Here is a 27,723-nt window from a genome sequence, read left to right on the forward strand (position 1 = left end):
CAAATCATCTGGATCTGAACTTATACAGACCCTTCCAACGGGAATGGGATCATTCGTCAGACTGCATTTAGGTCTACAGTCATTAGGTCTACCCCACTAGGTCGACTGGCAGGAAGGTCGACCTGACTTAAGGTCGACATGGGCCAAGGTCGACATGACTTAAGGTCGAATTTGCATAAAGGTCGACATGAGGAAGGTCGACTGGTCATAAGGTCGACATGGGTTTTTCACTGTTTTTTTATCCGAGTGTCGACACAGTCGACATGTACACAGTTGGCAATGAGAATCGGACCCTCGCATCGCTCGCTATGCTTCGGGCACGGTGCCTCGCTGCGCTCGGCACACTATTTTATTCTCCCACCACGCCCTAGTGGATGGTAGGGCATGAAATACCGCCTGTCGGCACATGTCGGCTCAAAAAACAGTGAAAAACCCATGTCGACCTTATGACCAGTCGACCTTCCTCATGTCGACCTTTATGCAAATTCGACCTTAAGTCATGTCGACCTTGGCCCATGTCGACCTTAAGTCAGGTCGACCTTCCTGCCAGTCGACCTAGTGGGGTAGACCTAATGACTGTAGACCTAAGTTCATTCTAATAGATGACCGCATCCCCTTCCAACGTGGGACACCTTTTGGGGCAAATTTTTCTGTATTTGTTGTATACATAATATTGCATCACTGTCTACATGTTGAATGTCAATTCTGACTGTTGACGTATCATAATATGGGTAACAAACTTACCGCACTCCACAGCTCTTTGCCAAAATATAGAATGTGAGGTGCAAATATATATTCCGTTTTACACATTATGTGGGGAAAGGGGCCCATACATGATCTACTTTATTTGCCCAACAAATGCAATCATGGGCTTCTTGGAGTATCTTAGATATAAGTCAGATAAATATACGCCCCCGGGGCCTTGTAGCTGACATACATGTTACATGTCTAATATATTTCCAACAAATGAAATAAAACACTCTACAGTTCATAATTAGCTCCTTAGATACATTGGACTGGGCATTCTACTGGTAACAATGTTCTCATCAAGTCAAGAATTGTGTTGCAGAATCAACGCGTCACACTGTGGGTGTGGTTGTTAGAAAAGGGGGGCGTATCCTGGGTGTGGCCAGAGAGGTGTGTGGTATCCTGGGATATTTGTGACATCACTCGTTAATTAACGAATGTATGTGGGGCGTAAATGGTTCTAATGTACAATGCACCCTGAGGCTTCCCTTTTAATCCTTGATTTTAGTCTCTTCAGCTCTTGGTTGTTCTCATTAATAATCAGTCCGCACTCAGTCAGTTTCCATGACTCTTCCAACAACTTCTGCTCAAAACATTTATGTGCAAAGTGACTGAATATCTCTGACAGCCTCTCTTTACCCGGTCTATTGCTGATGGCAGCCAAAGCCGATGTGTTGTCCAGGCTTATGGCCTTCATGTACTGTCTGCAAGCGGCTTCCTCATCCAGTGCTGACAGCAGCAGGTGGCCTTTAGAGCAAAAGTCTTCTACTTGTGTCTTGAGGTCATTGGCGCTGTGCCTTTGGATTGCTTTATCCATGTCTGCAACGGCACTGTGGTAATCTCCAAGGCGGGAGTGGCACATGGCACGCTGGCGGAGGTATTTGGGGTTATTGTGACTGGCTATAACAGCCAGGGAAATATAATCCAGAGCCTTTTCATGCTTGTTTTCTTGGGTATATGAGCTCCCCTCTTGTCCTGCGGTCTGCAAGAAACAAGGAGATGGTTAACTGTAACGCTCTATAAAACATCAAACAATCAGTTGTCTAGGCCAGGCTCCTGCAATATGACTGCTACAGGCCTAAAAGTCATCCCTATAGCTGCACAAAAGCAGGGACTACAGTGAGTGTGCTATAGGTACCACAGCAACAAAGGTTGAAAGTGCAAGCTGAGGCTCAGTAGTGCCATAGGGTATCTACCTGGTCATACCTACCAAAATGCCAGCCCAAGAATAGGACAACATAGACTACAGACTCAATCTACCAAAACCATAACAGTTTTAGATGAGGCCAAACTTTCTAAACAAGTTACGCTCATAACTCTTCCCCCACAACTATAGAGGAATCCCATTGTGAATTATGGAATCTTAGATCGTATCTGTGCTTTTGAAACTCAATGGGCGGTATTCAATGTCCTGAATCGCTGGTTACAGTGATTCAGATTTAACATTCGCCTGCCAATCGCCGGTTTTTAGCAGTGAATCGCCATGCATGGGGATTCGTGGGGAGTCGCCAAGTCACCCTATTCAACGTGGCTGAGAATCGCCGGCCCTAACGGCGATTCTCAGCCATACCGGCGTTTCCCTACACAGCCTCATTAATGTAGTCAGTTGTTTAAAAAATCGCAGATAAATGCAAGAAACAAGCAAATTACCCTGGACAAACGCTTCCCATACAGCAGACGGCAAACGCTGGGAAATCTGGTCAAAGGGCAAACGAAGGAGTGAGGTGGGGAGGAGAATCATGGGTAAGTGAGGTGCACCATGGGTAAGAACAGTGCTTTGTGGGAGAAAAAAAAAATACCTGAAAAAATTAAATATATATTTGTATAGCACTTCTACGACCATGACATCACACAAGGGCAGCAAATAATAATACATTAGACTTGCATAGTTAAATAGAGCACTTAAAACCAATTATTTCACATGTTTCTATAAAAGTTCACCATAAAAAGATGACGAGGGGCACTCGGAGAGGAACGGCGATATGAAAGAAGAAAAAGGAATCGCCAACTTCACATTGAATACACTTTTGGCGATTCCCCTCAACTACCGTCGATTCCCCATGAAAAATCCTATACACAAAAAACGGCGATTTGTACAGGAAAACATTTGGCGATTGCAGCTTCATTCACCGGTCGTCAACGGCGATTCTAGCTCATTGAATACGGTGATTCGCATTTGGAGCTCCAAAAATCACCGTCAGCCACGAAAAAACCCCGGAATCGCCATAAAACTTGGCGATTCCGGCTCATTGAATACCGCCCAATGGTTCTATCATCTCCTCACACTGAGAGGCTGACTGTATAAGAAGACTGCCCTGTGCCCATCATCAGACCAATAGCAGTGTAAGGACCAGATCAGGAAGAGCAGCAGTCACAGAGCTGAGATTGCAGACAATTCGCCCATCAGATCTCCTATTCTGCGCAACCAAAGAATCTAACAGGACAGATGAGGGAAACCCAAGGTTGGGAAATCAGGTGTGTCAATGCAATGTGGTAGTGAAACTTACCCCACTGCCTTTCACTGATATATCTTTTTACCTCTTCTCATGCACAATGGCTGAAGCCAACTAACCTAGAGACAGATTTAAGAGTCAGTTAGCCCCTAGGCACTGTATTGGCTGCCCCTTCCCCAACACATCACTGCCAGTGCAGATACTTTGAGGCATATTTGGCTATGGTATTTTTATGTATGGTACCGTTATGTGGAGTATTACTATATTCCCCAAGTGCATAACCTTTTCAAGGGCAGGCTTCCACTTATTGTTGCCAGGCACTTCGGTAGCAGACACTGACAGTAGGGTCAACAGCCCATGCTGCTAGGAAGAGGGGCCAGCACTCAGGACAGTTGAGATTTGAAATATAAACCATAATTACACTCATTCCCCTGTAGCAGACTGCAGTGTTAGGAGGGAGTGACTTCCCTTATAGGACGTGGAGAGGGTGGCTGACGACTTGGTAGCCTTGATTCTTACCAGGGCCATCTTAACATCAGCGTGGCCCCTGGGTAAAATAATTTACTGGGCCCTCCACCTACCCCCCGCCCCCAAACACACACACCCCCAACCTATTTGCAGCAGCAGGTCCAGGCAGTGGCATACAGGCAGCGGGTATCCAGGCAGCAGTGTCCAGGCAGCAGGAATCCGGGCAGCGTCGACAGGGAGCTTGTAGCACTATTTGCCGGGCGGCAGAGCGGGAAGCGCTGCTGAATTTTAAAGTATTTTGAAAAGACTGGCTGGACGCTGATTGGCTGAGAGAATTCAGCCCAGCCGCCACTGCCCGGATCCCCCTGCCTGGACGCCGCTGCCCGGACCCTGCTGACCGGTGCCGCAGCTCCCCGGGGCAGTGCCGTCTTTCCCATTGGGGTGGGCCCTAGAATCCTTGGGCCCCTGGGCAACTGCCCATTAAGCAAAATGTGAACAACGGCACTGCTTCTATACCATAACCATTCTGTATCAGCATCTTCTGAAGAGTTTGCGGTACAGCTGCTTTTTCCTCTAAATTCCCTGAACACATGATCCAGTCTCGGCGGATTTAGGAGCAGCAGGATCATCGCAAGTTTACTGAATTTCATTATATAAGGAGTTTTGCATTTAAAAGGCTTCTCGTCATCCCCCCTCCCTCCCCATTAATTTATACAGTGCAGAGAATACAAAATTAATTCAACAAGCGGAGGATTCTTATCATGCAGCTGTCCAGCACTGAGATCAGGGACGTTTCCAGAGGCACATCTCACAAATTGGGGACTCTCCCTGGATAATAAGGACAGCTGGCGACCATGCTACAGCACTGACTATACCGGAGTCTGCAATGGTAGGATACTCCTTATTTATTTAGCACCTTCTAGAACATTGATGGCTAACCTTGACACTCCAGCTGTTGTTGAACTACATATCCCAGCATGCTCTGAAACAGTTATGCTAAAAATGATGTAGAGCATGCTGGGATGTGTAGTTCAACAACAGCTGTAGTGTCAAAGTTAGCCATCGCTGTTCTAGAAGATAATAGATAGAATTTCATTGGTCGCTATGGACAACACCCCATCTTCAATAGAACTCCCATTTTAGTAAACCCTTTATTCTCAAGGGTGACCAATGAGATTCTACTTTTTATTTATTTAGCACCTTCTGGAAGATAATAGATAGAAACTGTTTGGTTGCCCATAGCAACATCCCATGTGAAATAGAACGCTCACCCTGAAGATGTAAAATCTAGCATGTCTCCATTCTTACAGATATGTGGGGGTTTATTTACCAAGACCAGAGTTCTATTGAAGATGGGATGTTGCTATGGGCAACCAAACAGATTCTATCCATTATCTGTTGACATACCGGGGCCTATTCAGACTGCCCCCCCCCAGCATAGGACTTTGGCGAGATTTCACCAGGGCGCTTGCACATTAAATGTCAGCCAGGGGGCGCTCTGGGGTGGACACCTAGTGTTTCATGGCCTTGCCCACAAGAAACGGTGGGCGGGCCCCATACAACGCAGGCGTTCCCCGGTCTGCTCGAGGTGGTGGATGACATCACATGACGTCAGTGCCCACCCCCAATCTGCAGAAGACCGTGCCACCGAAAAGTAAGTCCCGGGCTACTTTTCAGCTGCGAACAGTGGATAAGTCATTCGATGGTGAGCAACCATCGAATGATTTCTCCTGTACGCGGGCACTTGCGAGCAAGTGTGTATGTGAAGTGAGGGGATCCGGCCGGCAGGGGTGAGCGTGCGTTTGCCTGCTCGCTAGGATCTGATTTATACGCAGCCTAGCGAGCCGGTCTGAATCAGACCCACTTATCGTTACATAACTGATAAACGGACGGCAGGTGCCCAACATGCTACAGGCTTACCATTCCCCCGCCATCGGCCCTTCATGCGCTAAGTGTTCTGTCAGAAGTGCTGTGTGAGTGCACAGGTGCGCAGTAAAAGCTTTTCCCCAGCTACATGGGATTACGTTCTGTTTATCTAGGCTTGGCAAGTAACACATTAATAGTCCATCTTGAATATTACAGTAGCAGCTGATTCATTTGTTTAATAATGACTGCACATTATCGTACATTATAAAATAAAGGTTTGCAAGCACTAAGCTGGAATTACTCAGCGCCTCAGTCAGAGTTTATAGAGGCGACTCCTTATTAGCAATGATTTAATGCTACCAGTGCTGGTAAATCAGGCAGCAAACTACAATACCAGGGTCCTGAGGGCACATGCAAGCAGCAGCCATCATTATGGGACTGATGTATCATGCCCCCCCCCCCTGCATACTTGCCTACCATAAGTCTCTCCTGTCCGGGAGAAGCCCGGAGGTGAGACTCTCTACAGCTTTTCCTGGGTGTCGGGGCTTGCCGTCATTAAGCCCCGCCCCATTCCTGTAAATGCTGTGATTCTTAGGGGAGTATGTGGCATTAATGACGCGATTTGAATAATTTTAGCCCCTCCCCAAAAAGCTGCAAATGCCAGTATTTGAACGGCAGAGAGTGGTGTGGGCGGGAGCTGATGCGGGGTACCCGCTAAATGCAAGAGGCTTGCCCGCCCATCCAGGGCCATTTCGGGAGGATAGGTAACCCTGTCTGGGCCACCTACTCTCCAGCCAGCAGTGCAGTAGAGTCCGAGCACTAGGAAGCAAAGACTCTATTGCACATGCTCATATCTGCATGAAATGCCATGGAGGCCATTTTCCTGGAGATTTCCTTACTGCGCAATCACAATTGTGTGGATTTTCAGGGGGCAAATTTACTGAGATGGGAGCTCTATTGAAGATGGGATGTTGCCCAAAGCAACCAATCAGATTCTATCTTCTAGAAGGTGCTAAATAAATAAGTATCATTGGTTGCTATGGGCAACATCCCCCCCCCCCCCCCCCCCCCCCCCCGTGAAGAGGTGCTACTGCCGATAGAGGATTGTGCAAAGGTGAGTGTTAAAAAAAAATGGGATCTGGATAAGACATCTTCAATGTATAGGTCATCCTCGAAATTGACAGAAGGTCGGCATGCACTAGGTCGACATTAACAAAATGTCGACATGACATGGTGATGGGCAACACGCTACACTAACCAGCTGGCCCATTTGCTCCGGTGTCAATATTAACTAGAATGAGAAAGTTCATGTCAACTTTTTCATGTCGACCTATCATGGCGATGGGAGTGCAGTCCAGACAACACGGGAGTGCACGGATCGTTTGGGTCATGGCAGTTGTGTGACACCACATGCAACCGCTGAAACCCAAAACATGGCGGCCCTGCACATGCCTTCGCAGCTAGGCTGCGCAGCCAGGGGGCTACGCTACCCTTCTTATATGAGCAGGTTGCTATCCAGCGAAGCATTGGCATATTATTGATTTAATTGCAAAATTTTGCAATCACACCATGGGGAGAGACCTGACACACTGGCCAGCCTCACGCATGTTAGTGCGAATTTATGCAAAACTACAACACATGCCGAATCAGGCCCTTTGACGACAGAATTGTGGAGATCTGTCACCTCAGAGGTAATGCATATTCATGTAAAACCCTGAGAAATAAAGAATGCTGCACTGGTTATGCAATAACCAGCATTGTACAATAACAATCACCAGGTCTTTAACCCCAGGGTACGATGTAAAACGTTTCCTCACTTGTCCTGTAATGGATTTCTCAGAATGCACTTTCTGCTCCGCTGTCAGCTATTAAGTGGGGTCAGGCTAACGAGCAGAGGAGTTCCCAGCCTAGCAGCCTGCAAAATATTAGCGCAGTCATGTGACCAGTTCGCATCTAGCATTCAGCGACAGATGAAACATGGGAATATAAACTCGATGAGCACAAACAGCATTGTCTGTGTCACTTGCAGTTACGGCATTAGAGTGTGTGCTGAGGGCTAAAAGGTCTCTGTCTCATTAGCGCAGCCTCTTGTAGAGTAAATGTGAAACACATGGTAAGCGTAGAGGGAACTGGCTGCTGATATGTAACACTCAGCTGTTGGGACAGTTTCTCTGGAACGTGAGTAATTGCATGCCCCCCAACTGTCCCAATTTTCACGAGGCAGTCCCACCGGGAGCCAGCAATGTCCTATGGGGGGAGGAGGGAAGTTAGGAGTGTCCCCCCCCCTCCCCGGGCCCCTGCACTCCCTGCTCATGTGACAAAACAGGGGTGGAGATTCCAGTGAAGCCATGCCCATTTTCTCTGAGGCCACACCCCCTTTACGTAACCCGACCCTTCAAAGTTGGGAGGTATTTAATCGTATAACATACCTACTTTGCCCCTATGTACTAATAGCATAATGCAGGGCATTTCACAGAAATTTGCAGAAGGCAATGAATCAAAATCTCATTATTATCAATGGGGACTAAAATCTGGCCATGCATAGGGGGCGTGACTGCTCACATGGCATCACAATTGCATCCTTGTGGCCCCGCTGTGCTATACAGTGCTGAAAAAAGAAGGCCTTGCATAGCGCATCGGGTTACTCATGGACCACCCACGGGTACTCTGTTGTGGGTGGCTGATTGGGAGTGTTAGGGGAGGTGCGGGGGAAACCCCTGGGACTGCGGGATACTTGCCCTCCTTTCCAAGTGGGCTGGAAGCACCATCTGATTTTTGGGATGGGATAAGAATTCAGAGTGTGTTGATATTAGCCCATATTTTACAGCATATGTTAATATCATTTTGTATTTCGGTATATTACACAATGAAGGAAAAATGAATGTAACGCGCACAATGCAGCTGTACCAAGTGTCAGGAATGGAGGGAGATTAGTAAATAACATCTTTTATCGCACTCTGGAGAGTAAGTGACAAAGGTTAGGAGTGTCCCAGTAGCCTGTGTACCATGATTCATACACAGCTGAGCAGGCGATTGTGGTAGCGCGGTTCAACACTAGGACATCGCTGCAATAGATATGTAACATAATATCCAGCTGTCGTAGGCAACCTGCACATTCCATCTCCTGTTTCCTTTCCATCTATATCAGACATCAGGGGGGAAATTACTATGATGGGAGTTCTATTGAAGATGGGATGTTGCCCATAGCAACCAATCAGATTCTACTTCTTATTTATTTAGAACCTTCTAGAAGATAATAGATAGATTCATATAGATCTTCCTTGGACCACCCACTGCACGCTGTCGTGAGAGGGGGGAAGGGGGCTCCAGAGAAGGTGGGAAACTTACCCAACTGTTCTGGGGGTGGAAGCTCCACACGATTATCAGGATTTCTCCTTAGGTGGACAGTGTCATTAAGTCGACCACTGTTGGTTGACAGACTAAAGGTCAGCGCATGAAAATGGTTGACGCAATCAAAAGGTCAGCATGAAAAAGGTTGACATGGAAAATGAGTTTTATCATGTTTTATTTTTTTAAGCCGACTTGTTCATACTTTACCATCCCAGTGGGCATGGAGAATATAATTGTGTGCCAAGCTGTTCGGCCAGAACAAGCAGAGGCCGGCCACCCATCGGGGTAAACAAAACCAAAGAAATAAGGTGAAACCCCCCTGCGTACCAACAAGAAGTTGCCGTAATTAATTTGTCTCAATGTATATTATCATCTGATGAATTACGAGTCCTAAATAAAGGTCTTTCGTATGTCCCCACGAATGGGCATGATCCTTTTCTTTGGAAATGTGAACAACACAAATTGATGAGGAAAATAAGTTTGAAAGTACATTTCCAATCAAGACCGGAAAGCGGTCCCCCTGATCCACTTGCGGGTTTTCTTCAGTCCAAATCTAAATCATCATTTGACCCCACCTCATCCAATGCTTCCATTTGAACTTTTGGACGGTTATTGATCAATCTGTGTCTAAATTTGTGGCTGCACCTGCCAAAATTAATACAAATCTCACCCCCTCTGAATCTGCAGCTCTGTCTAATCTGTCTAAATATGATGATATAGTTATCAGGCCTTATCGGCGGGGCCATTATCGTGCAAGATATGACAGATTATAGTAGTAGTACGTTTATTTATAAGGCGCCGCAAAGTGTCCGCAGCGCCGTACATAGCAAACAAAAAACAAATTACAAGGTAACGTACAGGGTGTGTTGAAAAATCCAGTATAAATAGGGGTATAGCTGGTAGAACTAAAATCAGCATCAGTTCAGAAGTAGGTGTCAAAATTGTCGAGGAGACTGAAGATGAAGTAGAGGAAGGGAAGAACAGGACAGGAGCACAGGTGAGGTAAAGAGGTAGGGTGAGTACGTGAGGAAGGAGGACCCTACTCATAAGAGTTAACATACTAAAAATAGGTGGGTGGACGAACGAAAAACAATAGGATAAGTAGGAACGGAGGGGAACGGAGGCAGGATAGGAGGATCAAAAGAGGTTAGGAGGAGGGATAGGCTAGTCGAAAAAAGTGGGTTTTGAGGGAGCGCTTGAAGGAGGTAAAGGAATCAGAAAGCCTGATGGGTGGCGGGAGGTTGTTCCAGTGCAGGGGGCAGCGCAAGAGAAGTCTTGGACATGGGAGTGGGAGGAGGTGATTAGGTGAGAGGTCAGTCGGCGGTCAGCGATGGAGCGAAGAGGACGGGAGGGAGTGTGGATAGAGATCAGTGAAGAGAGGTAAGGAGCGGTGGAGGAGGAGAGAGCCTTGTAGGTGGTGGTGAGGAGTTTAAAGAGAACTCGGAAAGGAATGGGGAGCCAGTGAAGAGATAGACAGAGGGGGGGAGGCGGAGGTAGAGCGGCGGGAGAGGAAGATGAGCCTAGCAGCAGCGTTAAGAATGGATTGGAGAGGTGCGAGGCGGGTGAGAGGTAGCCCAGAGAGAAGGATGTTGCAGTAGTCAAGGTGGGAGATGACAAGAGAGTGAATGAGAATTTTGGTCGCGTCAGTGGAGAGGAATGGTCTGATGCATGAGATGTTGCGTAGGTGAAAGCGGCAAGACTGTGAGAGAGCATGAATGTGGGGGGTGAAAGAGAGGGAGGAGTCAATGATGACACCGAGATTATAGAAAAGAGTTGTATAATCATCTAGCTGATGGTGATATATCTGGAAAACTGCCAGGTAATCCCACTGCAGTATATCAACAAGAGTTGCATGAATTACTTAGGAAAGCTGTGAATGAGGGTAAGATTTCAGCAAAAGTGTTTAAGGCCATCTTCTGTGAAAGGCCTTTGGTTCCTGTACTTTATTCTCTCCCTAAAGTGCACAAGAATGCCCAAACCCCCCCCCCCCTTCCCCGGAAGGCCTATCATCGCCGCACGCAACTCATTATATCAGCCATATTTGCACAGTTGCTGGATGCTTTATTACAACCCCTTTTGACTAAAGAAAAGTCTGTTTCTTAAAGACACCACCAGCTTTCTTCAAATGTTGTGTCGGACTGATGAAGTGATAATGGTGTGCCTTGATGTGTGTAGCCTCTACACCTCCATCCCACATGATGGGGGTTTGGAGGCTATACGCATCTTTATCCATGATTACCTGGATCCAACTCTGTTGGACCATGATTTGTTTCTTCAGTTGTTGGCATTAACCCTTAAGCGTAACTTTTTCTTGTTCGATAGGGCATATTATCTCGAATTAAGGGGATGTGCTATGGGGTCAGCTGTGGCCCCTTCATTTGCCAACATTTTCTTGTTTGGGGAGGAGGAGCGTCTGTTTCTTAATAAGCAAGAGATCAGAGATCATTTGTTAATGTACACCCGTTACATAGATAACATTTTTATTCTATGGACGGGTGGACAAGCGCTACTCTCTGAGCTATTAACCAACATCAACTCTGGAGACTCAACTATTACATTTACTGCATCATGTAGTTGTACGATCTCCCATTTCCTAGATGTCGCTATCAGGATAGAGGAGGGGAGAATTCCCACGGATGTATTTTTTAAGGATGTAGACACCACCCACCAGCATTAAAACGTGGTCTCCCACTCTCACAGATGATGCAGGTCTCCAAAATAATGGGCGATGCCACTGGCATTGAAACCCGGCTCAATGACCTCATAGAAAAGTTTGTACATAGAGGTTATGATCGGGGATTATTAGAGAAACAGAAGACTCAGGTCTTAAGTATGTCACGCTTGCAGCTGTTTGTTTCCAAAGAATGCAATCCTACATCGACTCTTCCATGGTCTAGTTTTTTTTTCATCTAGTAGTCCTGTGATCCGGTATGCTACCAATGCCCTATGGCCTATAATTAAGTGTGATACAGACTTACCTGGCCTGAATTCACTAAGACCGCTAGCTGCGTTCAAATTGGGTTCAAACCTGAGAGATCGACTCGTAAAAACTGATATAACGGTGATGGGGATGCCCAAACCTGTTAATAATTATTTTAAGCCTCCTGGTTGTTACAGCTGCCACTCCTGTGCAACATGTAGACATATGATGGTCTGTCGACAATTTAAGCACCCTCATTCCGATCAAATGTTTGATATCAGGCTTGTGTTGACTTGCAAAACTTCCCATGTGGTATACATAATTGTTTGCCCATGTGGATTGTATTACTGTATATTGTGCAAACTACGCGTCCCTTCCGTGATCGTATGGAGATGCACCGGTCGGACATCGGTCTTTCCTCTTCGGGAATACAGATTGATAGACCTGTAGCTCACCACTTCAAAGAATTTTACCATCCCATTTTCTCTCTCAAATTATTATAGACCATATTAAAGAGTCCATGAGAGGTGGTGATAGGGTCAAAAAAATGACTAATTCTAGAATTGAAGAATTGGATTTCTAGGTTAGGGACCACACGCCCAGATGGCCTGAATGATAAGCTGAACTGGAATAGACTGATGTGAATTTGGTTATCTCTGCTGGCTGAGGTTTATTATATCTGTGTATTTTCAGTGTTCTCTTTTCTCTGTATGTTCATGAATATGTTCATGAATATATTTTTTATGCATGCATTATCAATCTTGGGTGTTAAAGTGCCCATTGAAGTAGTTACTATCGCTGTTTGGCTGCTGAGGCTAGTAAATGGGGAGGGCGGAAGCATTAAGTTGCTCTGCATCTCCATGTAACAGCCCAGTATGGATAGTGATGTGTCACTACTTTAGAAATTGAGTCGATCGCCCACAATTGGTATTTGTTTGTAATTGTGACTGGCCCCGGGGACTGCAGTGTTAAGGGAAATGATGGGCGGCCGGGCTTCCGGGTCTGTGAGATGCATGCAGACAGATGCAACGCGGCATGTGTGAACAGGCAGAAGCCGGCGATGATGCACGCCCCTGGCGGTAGCCGGTGGGGGCTGGCGATGGAATTGCCAGCCCCTGCAAAGATGAAAAGAGCTACATCTGTATGGTTGAGGGCCTATTAATTCCACACAGAGGCCTTTCTGCTGGTTTACTTGCAAAGGCAAATTCCTTCTCAAATGGACAAAACCACGTGCACTGCAGGGGGGGGGGGGGGCAGATGTAACGTGTAGAGAGAATTAGATTTCGGTGGGGTTTTACTTCAAAGTGAGATCTATATTGCAGTGTCAAAATAAAGCAGCCAGTATTTTCCCTGCACAGAAACAAAATAACTCACCCAAATGTAACAGGGAGATTATAGTTGGCATGCTCCACCCAAAGGGCGTGTCTAATTCCATATATGGAGAGATAATGAAAAGAGATTGTGAATGTGGCACCTAGAAGCGTGGGTGTGCACTGCTACATCTGAGTGGAATTTTTTCCCAAATGTAGATGAGAACCAAAGCAGTCAGTAAGAGCTACTATAATTGGTAAAGTGCTGGGAAATGGTGCTGATGATTCAATGTAAATGTATCTATCTCTTATAACTTTTTAACCCAAAAATGTAAGAGTGTAATGTGAGCTAGGTGAAATGAAGGAGATTTCTAGACTAATGGGCCCCATACATCAGCAATCACAATTAATGGTTTTCCAGATTCAGTGATTTTTTGGCCAGATAAATGGTTTCTACAATCTATTTGACTTGCCCACACATTACAGATTTATTTCAGTGATCGGCAGATTATTCCCATCTAAAGATTGCATCTTCATATCTGGAAAGTGCCGTACATCACATCAATCGATTGTCATTTCAGATGTTACTTCTTTTCATAATGTAAATAGAAAAAGAAGACGAGTTGGGAATGCCCACACACATAAAAAACAACTGCAGATAATACCAGATTATTAAACATGTTTAAAAATCTGATTCAGCAATCGATTGGCGATCCCTATTAATTGTTGATTGGGATTGCCAAAAGGGGAAGCCCACACAATAAAGATTAATTGTGACAATCATCTCCAGATCTGAGGATTGTCACAATGAATTGCTGATGTATGGGGTCCATAATGAGGGAGAGAGGGAGATTGCTGCTAATTCAGGAGGGTAGGCAACTATTTATTTATTATGATTTATTTCCAGTTTCTTATATAGGGCAGCAGATTCCGATTCAGTGATAAAACAAACTGTGCGTCTCTCTGCACATGTTACATCTGCCCCACCTGCAGTGCACATGGTTTTGTCCATTTGAGAAGGAATTTGCCTTTGCGAGTGAAACAGAATAAGGGCCACTGTGTAGTCCTTACACCACACAGATAGCAGCGATCTTTTCCACACCGCTGAGAATGTGAGGGTTTCGCTCTGTGGTCTCATTTCTATTCCAGGAATGTTTACTTCATCTGGTTTCTGCTATTTGTGGAATATTTATTGCAGATCAATCTTCTGCTGACCTATTTCACAGTTACAGAGTTCTCTGGTGTGTGAGGAAATAAAATGCAGCATCTACATTTTATAGTGATGGCGGAGATGGAAATGTCCGCCACCTTACCGCATTCTCTTCACAATATACAATCTATTCCTTTTCAGTGTCAGCAGAATAACACAGTATGCAAACACAGAGCATGGTCCATAAAATAGGGATCTATAAAACATAGCGATCAGGCTGCAAAGGTCTATTAAGGATAAGATACACAGGGCCTGCATCGGATCCGCATGCAATGCCGCTGCTGACAGAAGTTCAGGGTTTTTTTTGCTACTGAACGTGTGCGAAAGTCCTTAAAAGCAGAGTGCATGTGCACACCCTCCAACTGTATCTTTTTGGCAGGTACAGTACTGTTTTTTTATGGCCTGTACCTTTTTTGGGGGGGTCTCCAACTGCCCATTGTAAGTATAGGGAAAGAGGGAGTGGCCACATCTCCTTTACCCATGGCCATGCCCTCTTTACCCATGGCCATGCTCCCTTTATAACTTTGTACTGGTTTTTGCTCTTCAGATATTGGAGGGTATGCATGTGTCTCAATGTGATCTGTATCACAGAGGTATCGTGGCGCTGCGCAGTCTGCTGAAACCCGCTCATCACCTAGAAACATGTGCCAGATTAAGGTCTGAATGGGCCTGGAGATGAAAATGATCAAGGGCCTATTATGCACAATAATAGGGGTTGTGGTCAGCACCTAATAATGTGGGGGGCGTGACCAGTGTTCTGTTTGAGTGGTCTGCTCATGGGTGTTGTAGATGCATGCCGTGCATCTTGGAAGATGTAGTCTTGCCGGGTGACTCACTTACTGTGGCACGGGGGTTCACTTCCAGTTGTTTGTTACTGCATGCTAAGTAAAGACGCTCATTACCTTCATGCTACACAGGTGTCTGTGACTTCTACATGGTGTCAGAAGCGGGATGAACATGGCACACGGACTGAGAAGAATAGATCCGCTGGTATTCAACGAAAACATCGCTGACAACTGGCTCAGGTTCAAAAGGGAATGGCACGTGTACTGCATAGCCGTCCTCTCAGACAAGTCGTAAAAGGTCCAGGCTTTCACGCTGACTTCTTTACCACACGCATCTACAGGTGTGTCTCTATTTGTGTAAATACTTTCAACTAAATGCAGGGAGATATATTGCCGGATGCCCTCCAAAGGTGCACCCGCATGACGCCGATGTCCTAAGATACTTGCGGGGTGAGACAGCATTCCAGTCATTAAAAAAAATGAAATCAGGAAACACAATAGTAACCCCCTTACACTGTACTTGCCTCTTACACATTGGCCCTTATTCAGATCTGATCGCATTACAAATTTGTTCTCAAAATGGGCAAGACCATGTGCACTGCAGGTGGGGCTGATGTATTATGTATAGAGAGAGTTATGGCCTCCATACATTAGGCCGAGCTGGGGGGGGGGGTTTCCAAACTCATTGCCAGGTGATCCATACTCGTTGCCATGTGGGATTACATGCTCATTGCCAAGGGGGAATACATGCTCATGGCCGGGCAGAGAGCAGGGGGGTCTGCACGGCTGTATTCAGAGTAGAGATGTGCGGCGGCCACTTTTTCGGGTTTTGGTTTTGGTTTTGGATCTGGATCTCCCTTCGTGTTTTGGATCTGGATTGGTTTTGGCAAAACCACCCTTGTGGGTTTTGGTTTTGGATCTGGATTTTTATGAAAAAATTCTAAAAATGGCTAAAATAACAGAATTTGGGCCTGTTTTTGCCCCTAAAGTATTATTAACCTCAATAACATTAGTTTCCACTCATTTCTAGTCAATTTTGATCACTTCACAGCTTACAAAATTGTTTTAATTTACTGTAGTTGGGCCAAAAGGGTATACCGAGGTAGCTGGATGACTAAGCTAAGCGACAGCAGTCGGCATCACATACATGTGGACCTTACACTTCCAACCTGGCAGGGGCAGACAGGGTGTCAGTTTAATAAACTATCCCAAAAAAAGAGAAATGCTCCAAACAGCAAATACAAAGAGGTATCGGCCTTGTCATGACTGGTGGTAGCAGCTTCAGCACTCCCACTATTTCCTACTTCATCATCCTCCAAAAATGTGTTTTTATTTTATTTATTACTTTTATTTCTTTTTCTTACTTTACACTGGACACAGCCTGTCACACTGGACACAGCCACTTGGACACTGGACACTGCCCCTGGACACAGCCCCTGGACACTGCCCCTGGACACTGGACACAGCCTGTCACCCTGGACACAGCCCCTGGACAATGGACACAGCCTCTGGACACAGCTCCTGTACACTGGACACAGCCGTCACACTGGACACAGCCCCTGGACAATGGACACAGCCGTCACACTGGACACAGCCTCTGGACACCGCCCCTGGACACAGCTCCTATACACTGGACAATGGATATATGTCACGCTGGACACTGGATATATGCCGTCACACAATGGTTAGATGTCACACTGGCCACTGGATATATGTCGTCACACTGGACACTGGATATATGTTGTCACACTGGACACAGGATATATGTCGTCACACTGGACACAGGATATATGTCGTCACACTGGACACTGGATATATGTCGTCACACTGGACACTGGATATATGTCGTCCCACTGGACACAGAATATATGTCGTCACACTGGACACAGGATATATGTCGTCATACTGGACACTGGATATATGTCGTCACACTGGACAATAGATATATGTCACGCTGGACACAGGATATATGCCGGCACACATTACATGTCACACTGGACACAGGATATATGTTGTGACTTGTGACACTGGACACAGGATATATTGTCGTCACACTGGACACTGGATAGATGTCGTCACACTGGACACAGGATATATGTCGTCACACTGGACACAGGATATATGTCGTCACACTGGACACTGGATATATGTCGTCACAGTGGACACAGGATATATGTCGTCACACTGGACAATGGATATATGTCACGCTGGACACAGGATATATGTCGTCACACTGGACACAGGATATATGTCGTCACACTGGACACAGGATATGTCGTCAGTCGTCACACAGGACAGGACACAGGATATATGTCGTGAGTGACTCGTGACACTGGACAATGGATAAGATATAGGCCGTCACACTGGACACAGCCCCTTGTATTAATGCTGCCCCTGTACACAGTGTACTACTCAGCAGCACTGCAGCACCTGCGTGTGAGCACTGCAGCACTGAGTTAGTTAAATCACAAAAAAAACACAGGGTTCAGGGCTAAATAAAATAAATCACAACACAGGGCTTAGGGCTAAATAAATCACAACAGGGCACGGGCCACAGGACAGCCCCTGGACAGTGGACACTGCAGCCCCTGCGTGTGAGCACTGCAGCACCTAGTTAGTTAAATCACACTACAGGGCTCAGGCCTTTAAACAGTCACTGACTCTCAAGTCTACAACACAGGGCAGTGAGGGCAGGTCACGGAGCACAGCACGGAGCACATGGCACGGAGCACAGCACAGGGCAGTGAGGGCAGGTCACGGAGCACAGCACGGAGCACATGGCACGGAGCACAGCACAGGGCAGTGAGGGCACAGGTCAGGTCACGGAGCACATGGCACAGAGCACAGCACGGAGCACACGGAGCTTCCCAACCACCCTCTTCCCTCTCCAAGATTGGAGTGAAGATGGCGGGCGCGCGTGCGTCTTTTATAAGATCCCGCGAGAATCTGACAGCGCGATGATGACGTTCGGCCTCGTTATTGGTCCGGAATTCAGGCGGGAACACCCGAGCCGGCTCGGATCTGGCCCGGATCCCCGATATTCGGATCTGTCGGATCTCGGGGATCCGGACCCGCTCATCTCTAATTCAGAGCACTGCAGGTCCCAGCTATTTGAAATAATACCCCTTTCACACCAGAAAATGCAGGGACTTACCCGGGAATATGGTCACAGGATTATGCAGGGATATTCCTGGGCTGGCTCCTTTTACACCCTGCATTTTCTGGTAAGAAGGGGAGAGAACCCCCCCTTTAACCGGCTAGATCGTTTAACCAGCTATATCTCCGGAACCAACAGAACCACTTACATGAGACTAGTATCATATTGAAGAAATTTTATGCGGGCTTTGAATAATTTTGGTCCCTTGAAACTGGGCCATTTGGTTCCAGAGAAATCTGCCCTCAAAGAACATGAACAGCCATGAAATTACATTTCAGAAATAAAAAAATCGGTTTACCCACAATATATGTATGTCTAATAAGACAGTGGTAATGTATAACGCCTTAATGTGGGAGGCATGCGAACTTCATTTACTGGCACAGCCGCAGCGCCGCATTGGGGGCCCGAGACAGATCGTCGAAATTGACGAGACTCTGTTTGTCAGAGGACAGGCTAATGTGGGTCGTGTACTCCCACAGAAGTGGGTGTTCAGCGGAATATCCAGGGAAACTGGTGAATGCTTTATGACCCCTGTGCCGCAACGGGACGATTCTACACTTATGGTGGCAATCATTGCCAATATAGAGCCCGGCACCACCATTTTCAGTGACTGCTGGCGTGCGTTCAGCACAGAAGAACTGGACCACGCTTGCATCAACCATCGATATCATTTTATTGATCCACAGAGTGGAGCTCACACTCAAAACATTGAGCGCCAACGGGGTACAGCTCGCCAGAACCTCAATTCCTACATGCAGGAGTTCGTATGGCGGAAATGCCTGGCACGTGACACCCCGTTCGAACGCATCTTACATGCATTGACTCTACTTGCTAAGTAAAATTGACTGTTGGTGATTTTTAATGAGATTTATTGTTGAATTTAATCGTTATCTTTCTATTTATCTTTCTTTATCTTTATTGTTCATGGTATATTTATTGTAATTTAATTGGCCTGTCATTGCTTTTGCTATTGTTCTTTTTAAATTATATTTATTGTTCTATTTAATCATTACCTGATTAATACAGTTCACCGTTAACACCTGTTGTCATTACTGTGTCAGATGAATGATGTTGGTGGTGTGAATGTGTCCACAAGGCCCACAACCAGCACACTATCAACGCCAACCCGAAGCATGCGAGTGCAGTGAGCCCACGAGGGGCGGATGTACGCATCCTCGGACCTTTTCATACCCCCACTATCGGGCTGGCATGGCATGCAATGCGACCAATTTTTGGTTGTACAATGCCCTATGATGAAAATGTTGGGCGCCCAGATAATACACAAGTACCGAATATAACAACAATAATCATAAATGCGCAGTAAGCTGCTATAAATCATAGTATAATAAAACACTGTTCTATAACCCAAGACATCCATTGCAAATGATAAACAGCCATACGTCTTTAGTCCTGAAACAATTGCTGACCCAATTGTATTTTTGAAGAACCAGGCAGCCAATGGCTCTTTTGTCAGCAAGCTGGCAGATATAGTTCATCAACATGTGCAGAACTACTATGATAAATAGACACACAAGGGGATAGAGGCATTCATGTTTTGGCTCAGGATCAGAACGAGCACCTGGTCAACAACAACTTGTTTGGGTTCTCTGAAAGGTTAATTTAGCTTTAAGTACCCTTTCCACAAAGCCTAATGGCCAATTAAATTGTGTCTGACGAGTAACAAATAAAGCAATTCGAAAATTCACTTACACAGAGGGATATAAGATAGCACTTTAGGCAGCTCTACGTACGTCACTGGGAGATTAATGCACGGTTACACGCCTGAGAAGTAAAGACGCACATACTGCAATACATTTATTTTACATGTAGATGTATTACTGTATAATAGGAGAGGACAGGCAATTATACATACAAGCGGGAACCCTCATATATGATAGCGTGGGAGAGTCATGCAATAAATTTCCAACTTCACGAGAACAAACAAGTTTTCTTCAGTATAAGTGGCCAACAGTCCCAACTGCAACCAAGAGAACCATCTAAATCGTGTTTCTGATCTATCCGAACCCAACACATTTTCCCATACGACGTTTCCCTTATGGCTACCAAAAATTGGTTCTTTTTGCATGCACACTTGATAGCAAGCCCTGGACTAGATTAAATAAACACTTGCTTACTTTTTACCAAGGTCGAGTGGGAGGTGAAGGTGGGAAGTCTGTAGGGATGGCTATTGACCTTCAATGAAAAGCAAGCAGTGAAAGTCTGATGGTGGAGGCACCACTGGTGTAGATCTGTGGCAGAATACCGATGACTAAATCTGATCTCAGGTCTGCACATGCACAAAGCTAAACCATAGATGACAGTTGAGGGTGGTCAACCCTAGAGGTGGTGCTATGAACGGTGTCACCCATTGTGACCTCCTGTTGTACAATGGCAGAATTTGTGGCATTCTATAGTGGTAGTTTGACCCCAATGATGCAATAATAGGGCATATTCAGTATACAGGAAAGTGGGCAGAAGGGAAGAGCTCACCAAGGGCCAGATTCTCTAAGCTTCAAAAGTGATAAAATGGAGAGTGAGAAACAGCCAGCCAATCAGCTCCTACCTGCCATGTCACAGACTGTGTTTGAAAAATGTCTGACAGGAGCTGATTGGCTGGCTGTTTATCACTCTCCATTTTATTACTTTTGAAGCTTAGAGAATCTGGCCTCAAATCCGATAGTCTTGTGGACATTGGGGAGAGTAAATGATAGGTACAGTAGTCCTCCCATCTTAGTAAATTTACACGTATGGGTTCATGTACAATTCCTATTTCCCAATTACAGTAATCAGCTGGAACTACTCCCGGTAATAAATGTTTCTCATAAACATCATTAATAAGTCATTGAAAAAAAATGTTAATGATACTATCTCCTGATTCTTTCCCAATGTCCTCTCACATATGTTTTATCAGCCTCAATGGGGACATTTCATTAAAACAAAAATTCTGGAAATTCAGCAAATATTTACTTTGATGTGAGAATTTGTGAGATCACCTCACCTCACCAGACACCAACATGAATGCTTATTTCTTCTCTCCAGTCTGCTGATATGTTATAATGCTTAGTACAACATAACATTATTTACAGGTCATGGTGAGCTCATATCCGCTCCAACTGAGAGGTATGTAAACAGTTCGGTACTAAAAAGTGTTCCGGTATAAATCAGATTGCACGTTCCACTTTTTGTAAATGGTTATTATACACTCAGCACAAACATCTTACACCTGGTGTTCGGACCATGGGTGCTGAGCTGGGGAGAGAGGCTGTGCTGCGGCGGCAGCCTGACATCTCTCTCCCCACTGCCCCGGCTCCCTGCAACAGGGGGAGGGAGGGGTGGGACCCAGGCCCCTCCTGCAGACCGGGACCCTTGTAGTAAGTACCCCTCTTGATGCCACTGGTTGGAACAGTGTCACTGATGGGAGGCACAGTCTAATGCAGGACAGGCCAACCTGTGGCTCTCCAGATGTTGTGAAACTACAAATCCCAGCATGCCTTTCCACAGTTTTAACACTCCCTTATAGCAAAACAATGGCAAGGCATGATGGGATTTGTAGTTTGACAACATCTGTAGAGCCACAGGTTGGCCAGGCCTGGAATGGCTGTTAGGGGAAACAGTGACCTACCTGCTCTGGGAAATTAGAAAGAAATAGAGAACATTACACACATGAGAGGTCTTGTTACCTGACATATTGAACAACTGCATAGTTGCCTATGGATTTTTCAGAGATGGCTTTTAACAAATTGATAAATATTATACATGAAATTGTCTGTATGTAGTGAGTCAGGTCCTTTCTATTGGATATGTATTGTATTGTTTCTAATTTACACCCTTCAGTGCAGTGGCGTAAGTTCGTTCCAGTTGCCCGGATGCAAGATATATATTGGTGCGCCCCCCCCACACACACACACACACACACACACACACATACAACCCTATATAACCTTATACAAAATATATATTTCTGTTCAGATAGATAGATAGATAGATAGATAGATAGATAGATAGATAGATAGATAGATAGATAGAGAACACATATATATTTCAGAACTCAGCCACAGAAGCATTATCGTTGGCTTTTAAATAACTGATTTAAACTTCCAGGGGGAGGAGAGGTGCCCCCTGGGGAGCAGGAGCCCGGCGGCAGATGACTCCATTGCCTCCCAGAGTTCTGCCTCTGATTCAGTGGCAGTGCTTACATGGATCACTGACTTATGTGCAAGCTTTGTGGTTTCACCTTTTTTCCTTCTCAGATATAAATATAGTGGACTATGTAATCATAATGGTGGCAATGTTATTATTATTAACTGTCAATATCATGACAAATATTTAAATTTTCAATGAAAATGTCCCCACTACTGTATGTACAAAGGGATTTATCCTGGGAATCTGACAATGCACCTGCTTACAATGGCAGTTTCTGGAGATCATAAGACCCCTTCCCTGTGAATATGCCCCCATAGTCATAAAGAGGTGTACACCCCCTGAGGATGGCATAAACTAGCTCGCCAACCTCTGAAAACCTTTGCTTTTTAGGGTTTAGTACATAGGGGTTGACCCTAGTCCCTATTGACAATAACCAGGACTGCAGTCTACACCGCTAATTAGTACACAGTAACAATTTATACAATTATGTTGACGCTGCTGTTTCTACAATTATGGAAAAAATATGTGATAAATACACCACTTCATGCTTCGTTAGTGAGAAGACAAATGTTTCCTGCATACAAGGCATTGCAGCTGGCAAGAAAGGGGAATTGTTACCTGCGACAGGCTTTGTCGTTGTCTTTTGTCCAAAAGCTTCACAAGAATCTCCACTTCACCAGGGTTTCTCCCAGCTAAGGTGGAAAGTTCCTGTGCGGCTGCGAGAACGTTGCGGCACTTGACGTGGAGAATCCCGTATCGTGCTTTAGCAGTCTCATCAATAGCGCTGTTGTTGAAAGACTGTTTCAGGTGGGTGAAGGCCTCCTCATAGTTCTCTGTGGATAAAATACAAGGGTTAAATACAGTGGGGCAGATGTACTATAACATTTTAAAAATAACGAGTCCCGCCAGAGCCGGCCTTAGGCATAGGCCAACTAGGCAATTGCCTAGGGCATTTGGAATGCCTAGGGGCATCAGCAGCTTCTACTGATTAAAACAATATGCAGCATGCCTATATTCTGTGCGTGAGTGAGACTGTATCTGCATATAAAATAGTGTATTCATGGAAATCACTGTAACATAGCATTCCGTATATGCAGGTACAGCCACAGTCGCACACAGAATATAGGCATGCTGCATATCATTTTAAACATCAGAAGCTCCTTGTGTGTGCTGGCCATAACAATGTAAATAAGACACATTTTCAGCAAAAAAGGCACACAACATTAGCAGAACTGGCCAGGAGCTGCATGGCCTATTGAGGCAAGATGTATGAGGAAACATCTGTATCCAAGCAGAGGTCACAGTGTTAGTGGCTGTGCGAGTCCTGTCTGCGGGTGGGGTGGTTGTGCAATAGTGTTTGGCATACGTGTAAGGGGCATTATGTGTGTCATGTATAAATCCATTAAAAATGTGTGACGTGTAAGGGGCATTATGTGTGTCATTATGTGTATGAAAGGCATTAATAAAGGTTGGCATAATGTGTAAGGGGCATTATGGTTATAAGGACATTAATAATGTGTGTAAGGGGCATTACAGTGTGGTATTATCAGGGGTGCAGAGAGAAAGGGGTGGGGGGTACAAATGACCCAGGCCAAAGTCTGATGGAAGGGCCCATCCCCTTAAGTGACAGCAGCAGCTGCAGCTCTTCTCCTCTGCCCAGCACACACTGCTTTTTGCTGGGTTGCAGTGTGGCCATGGAGGTGCTTAAAATACAATATTTTTTCAGGATTTTTTTTTAAGGGTATATTGTGAATAATATGATGTATATAAGGTAAAGTGTATATAAGGTAAAGTGGTACTACTGTGTGATGTAACGTGAATAAGGGGCACCATCGCATGATATAATGTGAATAAAGTTGCACTACTGTGTGGCATAATTTGAATTGGGGGTACTATTGTGTGGCCATGCCCCTTTCCAGCAAGAACACACCCCTGTTTGGGCTGCGCACCGAATGGGTGCGCTGTTTCTATTTAAAATATTGCGGGTAGGGGCACCAAAATGATGACTGCTATGATGAGGGTTAATGGTGCTGGGAAAGGGGAGCAGGGTCAGAGACGGAACTAGTGGCGGTGCTAGGGGGCAACAGTCAAAATCTTGCCTAGGGCATAATTTAGGCTAGGGCCGGCTCTGAGTCCCGCTGCTCTTGCATAACGAGGAGAAGCGGACACCTGTTACATCCTGATGTATCAACCTCTCCCCTGCCGATCAGGAGAGCCGTTAAGTCCTGTGTCTATGGCTCTTCTTATCTGCGCCCCTGGCATCCCTGCACAGGCGCAATCCCCCTTTCCCCTTGGGCGGCTGTAATGGGCATGCACAAGATCTCCAGCGCAGCCTGGAGCCAGCAGCAGGGCTAGCGTTGTCCCTGCAGTGGGGATAGGACAATGCTAGCCCTGAGCTGGTGAAGTGGCCAGGGGAATTTAACGCATAGGCGGCTTTTAATACATTGCATGGCCGCTAACCGTAATCCCCACCAGTTAACCAGCATTAAGTGCAGCATATGCACTTAACGCTGGTTTGAACATCTGCCTCAATGTTACCTACATGGGAAATATACAGCAAACTCCCCGTTACCACCTAAAAACAGTTTATTGTTTATTTAAGTTCTTAGTGGAAGTGGGATCGCAACGGAACCCTTGCATGTGCGCAATGCGATCACACTTCATGTGCAGTTTGACGATAATCACTCCATTGCTAATAAAATGGAATTAAGCCCAATGGACAATATATCGCTGTGGTAGACATCTAGCATGTACATTGGGGGCATAAAAATGAGAAAATATTGCTGGTACCTACAGTACAGCACTGCTTCGGAAAACCGGTAGAAGTGCTATAGGAGAAATAGTTAAAAGTCTGTCATAATGACTGCTTCTACAATGTACTTTCACTTTGAGCTGTGGCAGTTTTTACATTGACTTTGAGCTGTGACAGTTTTTAGCGCACAAAGGAGGTTATTAAAATCCATTTGGTCCTCTGTGCATTCGCATGGAGGACCGATGTTGCGCGTCTGCGCATGCGCAAACTTTTGGTTCGCCATGACGGTTGGCGGAGATGGGCGGGGGGTGCCGGGCTGCCCCATTACCACATGGGAACATCCAGCATTCCGTGGGCGTTCCCATGAGAACTTTGGACGTTCTCATGGTAATGAGGCAGTGACGCGGGTGCGGGGAGCTGGCAGCTGACATCACCGGATGTCAGCTGCCCACCCATATCCGTGTCAGCGTGCACGCATATGTAAGTGCCTTTAAAGTCACTTTTATATGCATGCACCACAAAGATGTGGGCGGTTACCTGAGGCATACGAAAGGATGTTTATGCAAAACATGCATTCGCAGCCCGTTCGGGTGAACCCGCACTTTGAGGGGGGGGGTCCCTGTCTGGTTCTACCTTCAATCTCTGGGCGGGATGTTGTAACCCATTATCGCCGGCTACCGCATTATTAATAACGGCATATGCTGTAACATATGCCTTTATTAACGCAAGGGACAGCTCTTTCATGCGATGCGGTGCCGGTGCTGGACTTCCGGGTCTGTGACCCGGGAGTCCATCTGCGCATGCGCAGAGTGACGCGCCGGCCGCAGGGCATGCTGGGAGGGATCCGTGACGGATCCCTCAAACAGCGCTGCGGTAAGAAGCCCATAGGCTTCTGCAGGGAATCGCCAGCTTTTGCTGGCGATTCCCTCCGCAGCGCTGGCACTGTGGAGGGGCCATATAGCATATAGAAATGCGGTAAAAACCCCGAAAATGGTTTTTTTACCGCATTTCTGCTTTACAGAATCTCCCCCTCTGTCTTTAAAGGCTCCCTCTTTCCATATCCAGCAAGTTTTAAACTAATAGCTACTTTCTGTTATGAATTTAGTCCGTCGAGTGGTCTCTAGTGGTCACTGGCAGTACTTCATGGAGGTGAGGAGTAGTTATGTCTGTGCATGACAAACTGCTGACAAAATGTGGTTAAACCCAGCTATGGCATTCATCTGGTCATCTGATTTTGTGGTGAATGACTCATCGGCTGCCATGTGTTTTTGCACATTTAGTTTATTGCAGAAAGCAGATCTACTCTTAGAATTAGAGCAAGCAAATATATATTTTCTCTGCCATTCTTTTAGCAGCATCCATGTAAGCCCATACCAACCCTCCAGGTTTTACTGCCCACAGACTGTGGGTAACATTGCTGGGTGTAGAGCTACTGTGATGCCACCAGCAGTTGGTGTTGGCTCACCTGGGGAACAAAGCCTAATTGGTGACTGGTCTTCACCAGGATCCTAACCAAGAGCTGATGGGCTACAAAACACCGTCACCGCACAACCATCAAGGTTCCCCTGCTTGGCAGTAAGATGCCTACACAATTCTGCTGGGCTAGGGATGCTAATATTGCTGCTGCCAGGAATGGTGGTGAACCCCACGGGTAGGGATGGCCATCAATGGTTAATCAGCAATGGTAGACGGTTTTGCCATCGATGATGGAGAAATGGTGTTCCACCATCAGGGTGTCGCCCCCCCCCCCCCCCAAATTTATCTTTCTCTTCTGTTTGGTATCATGACACAGAGCATTGTTCCAACCCCAATGTGTCCCACAGAGCCCTGCTCATACTACCGACTGGACTGCTGATTAATAGAGCAGGGATGACCATCAGTAGGTGATACCATTGATGGTTCCACTGTTGACGGCTTACTAAAATCAAGGTTAATCATCAATGGTACCATTGATGGTGACCATCAATGGTTATCCAACAAATTGCTTTTGCTACCCAAGAGTAACATTGCTGGTTGTGGCGTGTGTCATTAGCAGCCCTACCCTTTAATGCAGTGACATAAACTGCAGAATTCTATGGGGGGGCACTATGATGCAATTTACTGCATGTGACATCATCAAGTCCACAAACTGGCCACGGTTAACTTGCCTAAGTGAGCAGGGTCCGGTCGGGTGTCTACTCTCTTGGGAGTCCAGGGGTGCATAGTGAAATGTGAGAATTCTCCGGACAGCCAGGTTAGGGTTAGGCTGGGGAAGGGGGGTGTGGGTTAAGTTTAGGCACCATTGAGTAACTTAGGGTTAGGTTGTGTGGGGGGTGGAGGTTAGGGTTTGGCTGTGGGGAGAGTGAGGTCAGGGTTAAGCGGCGGGGAGGGGGTGTTAGGTTTAGGCTGCGGGGAGGGGGAGGTTAGGGTTAGGCTATGAGGAGGGGTGTTAGGTTTAGGCACTTAGAAGAGGTGGATAGTGTTAGGCTGCAGGTGGGGGTTAGGTTTAGATGGAAGGGAATGGGGGTTAATATTCCTCTGTCACTGGCTCTTGAATGTGGGGCGCTGCAGCTGCTGTTTTC

General features: G+C 46.0%; 1 protein-coding gene across 1 annotated transcript in view; it reads right to left on the bottom strand.

Moving 5' to 3' along the window:
• Positions 1–577: 577 nt before the first annotated feature.
• Positions 578–27,723, bottom strand: part of TTC34 (tetratricopeptide repeat domain 34) — an 89,160-nt gene continuing 62,014 nt past the window's right edge. The window contains exons 7-8 of the mRNA XM_083162914.1: positions 23,029–23,243; positions 578–1,729 (exon numbers count right to left, since the gene is read on the bottom strand). Coding sequence (XP_083019040.1) covers positions 1,208–1,729; positions 23,029–23,243 — 737 coding nt within the window. The 3' untranslated portion in view covers positions 578–1,207. The remainder of the gene's footprint in view (positions 1,730–23,028; positions 23,244–27,723) is intronic.

This window comes from Crinia signifera, chromosome 19, assembly GCF_055691185.1.
Source record: "Crinia signifera chromosome 19, ASM5569118v1, whole genome shotgun sequence".
NCBI lineage: Eukaryota > Metazoa > Chordata > Amphibia > Anura > Myobatrachidae > Crinia > Crinia signifera.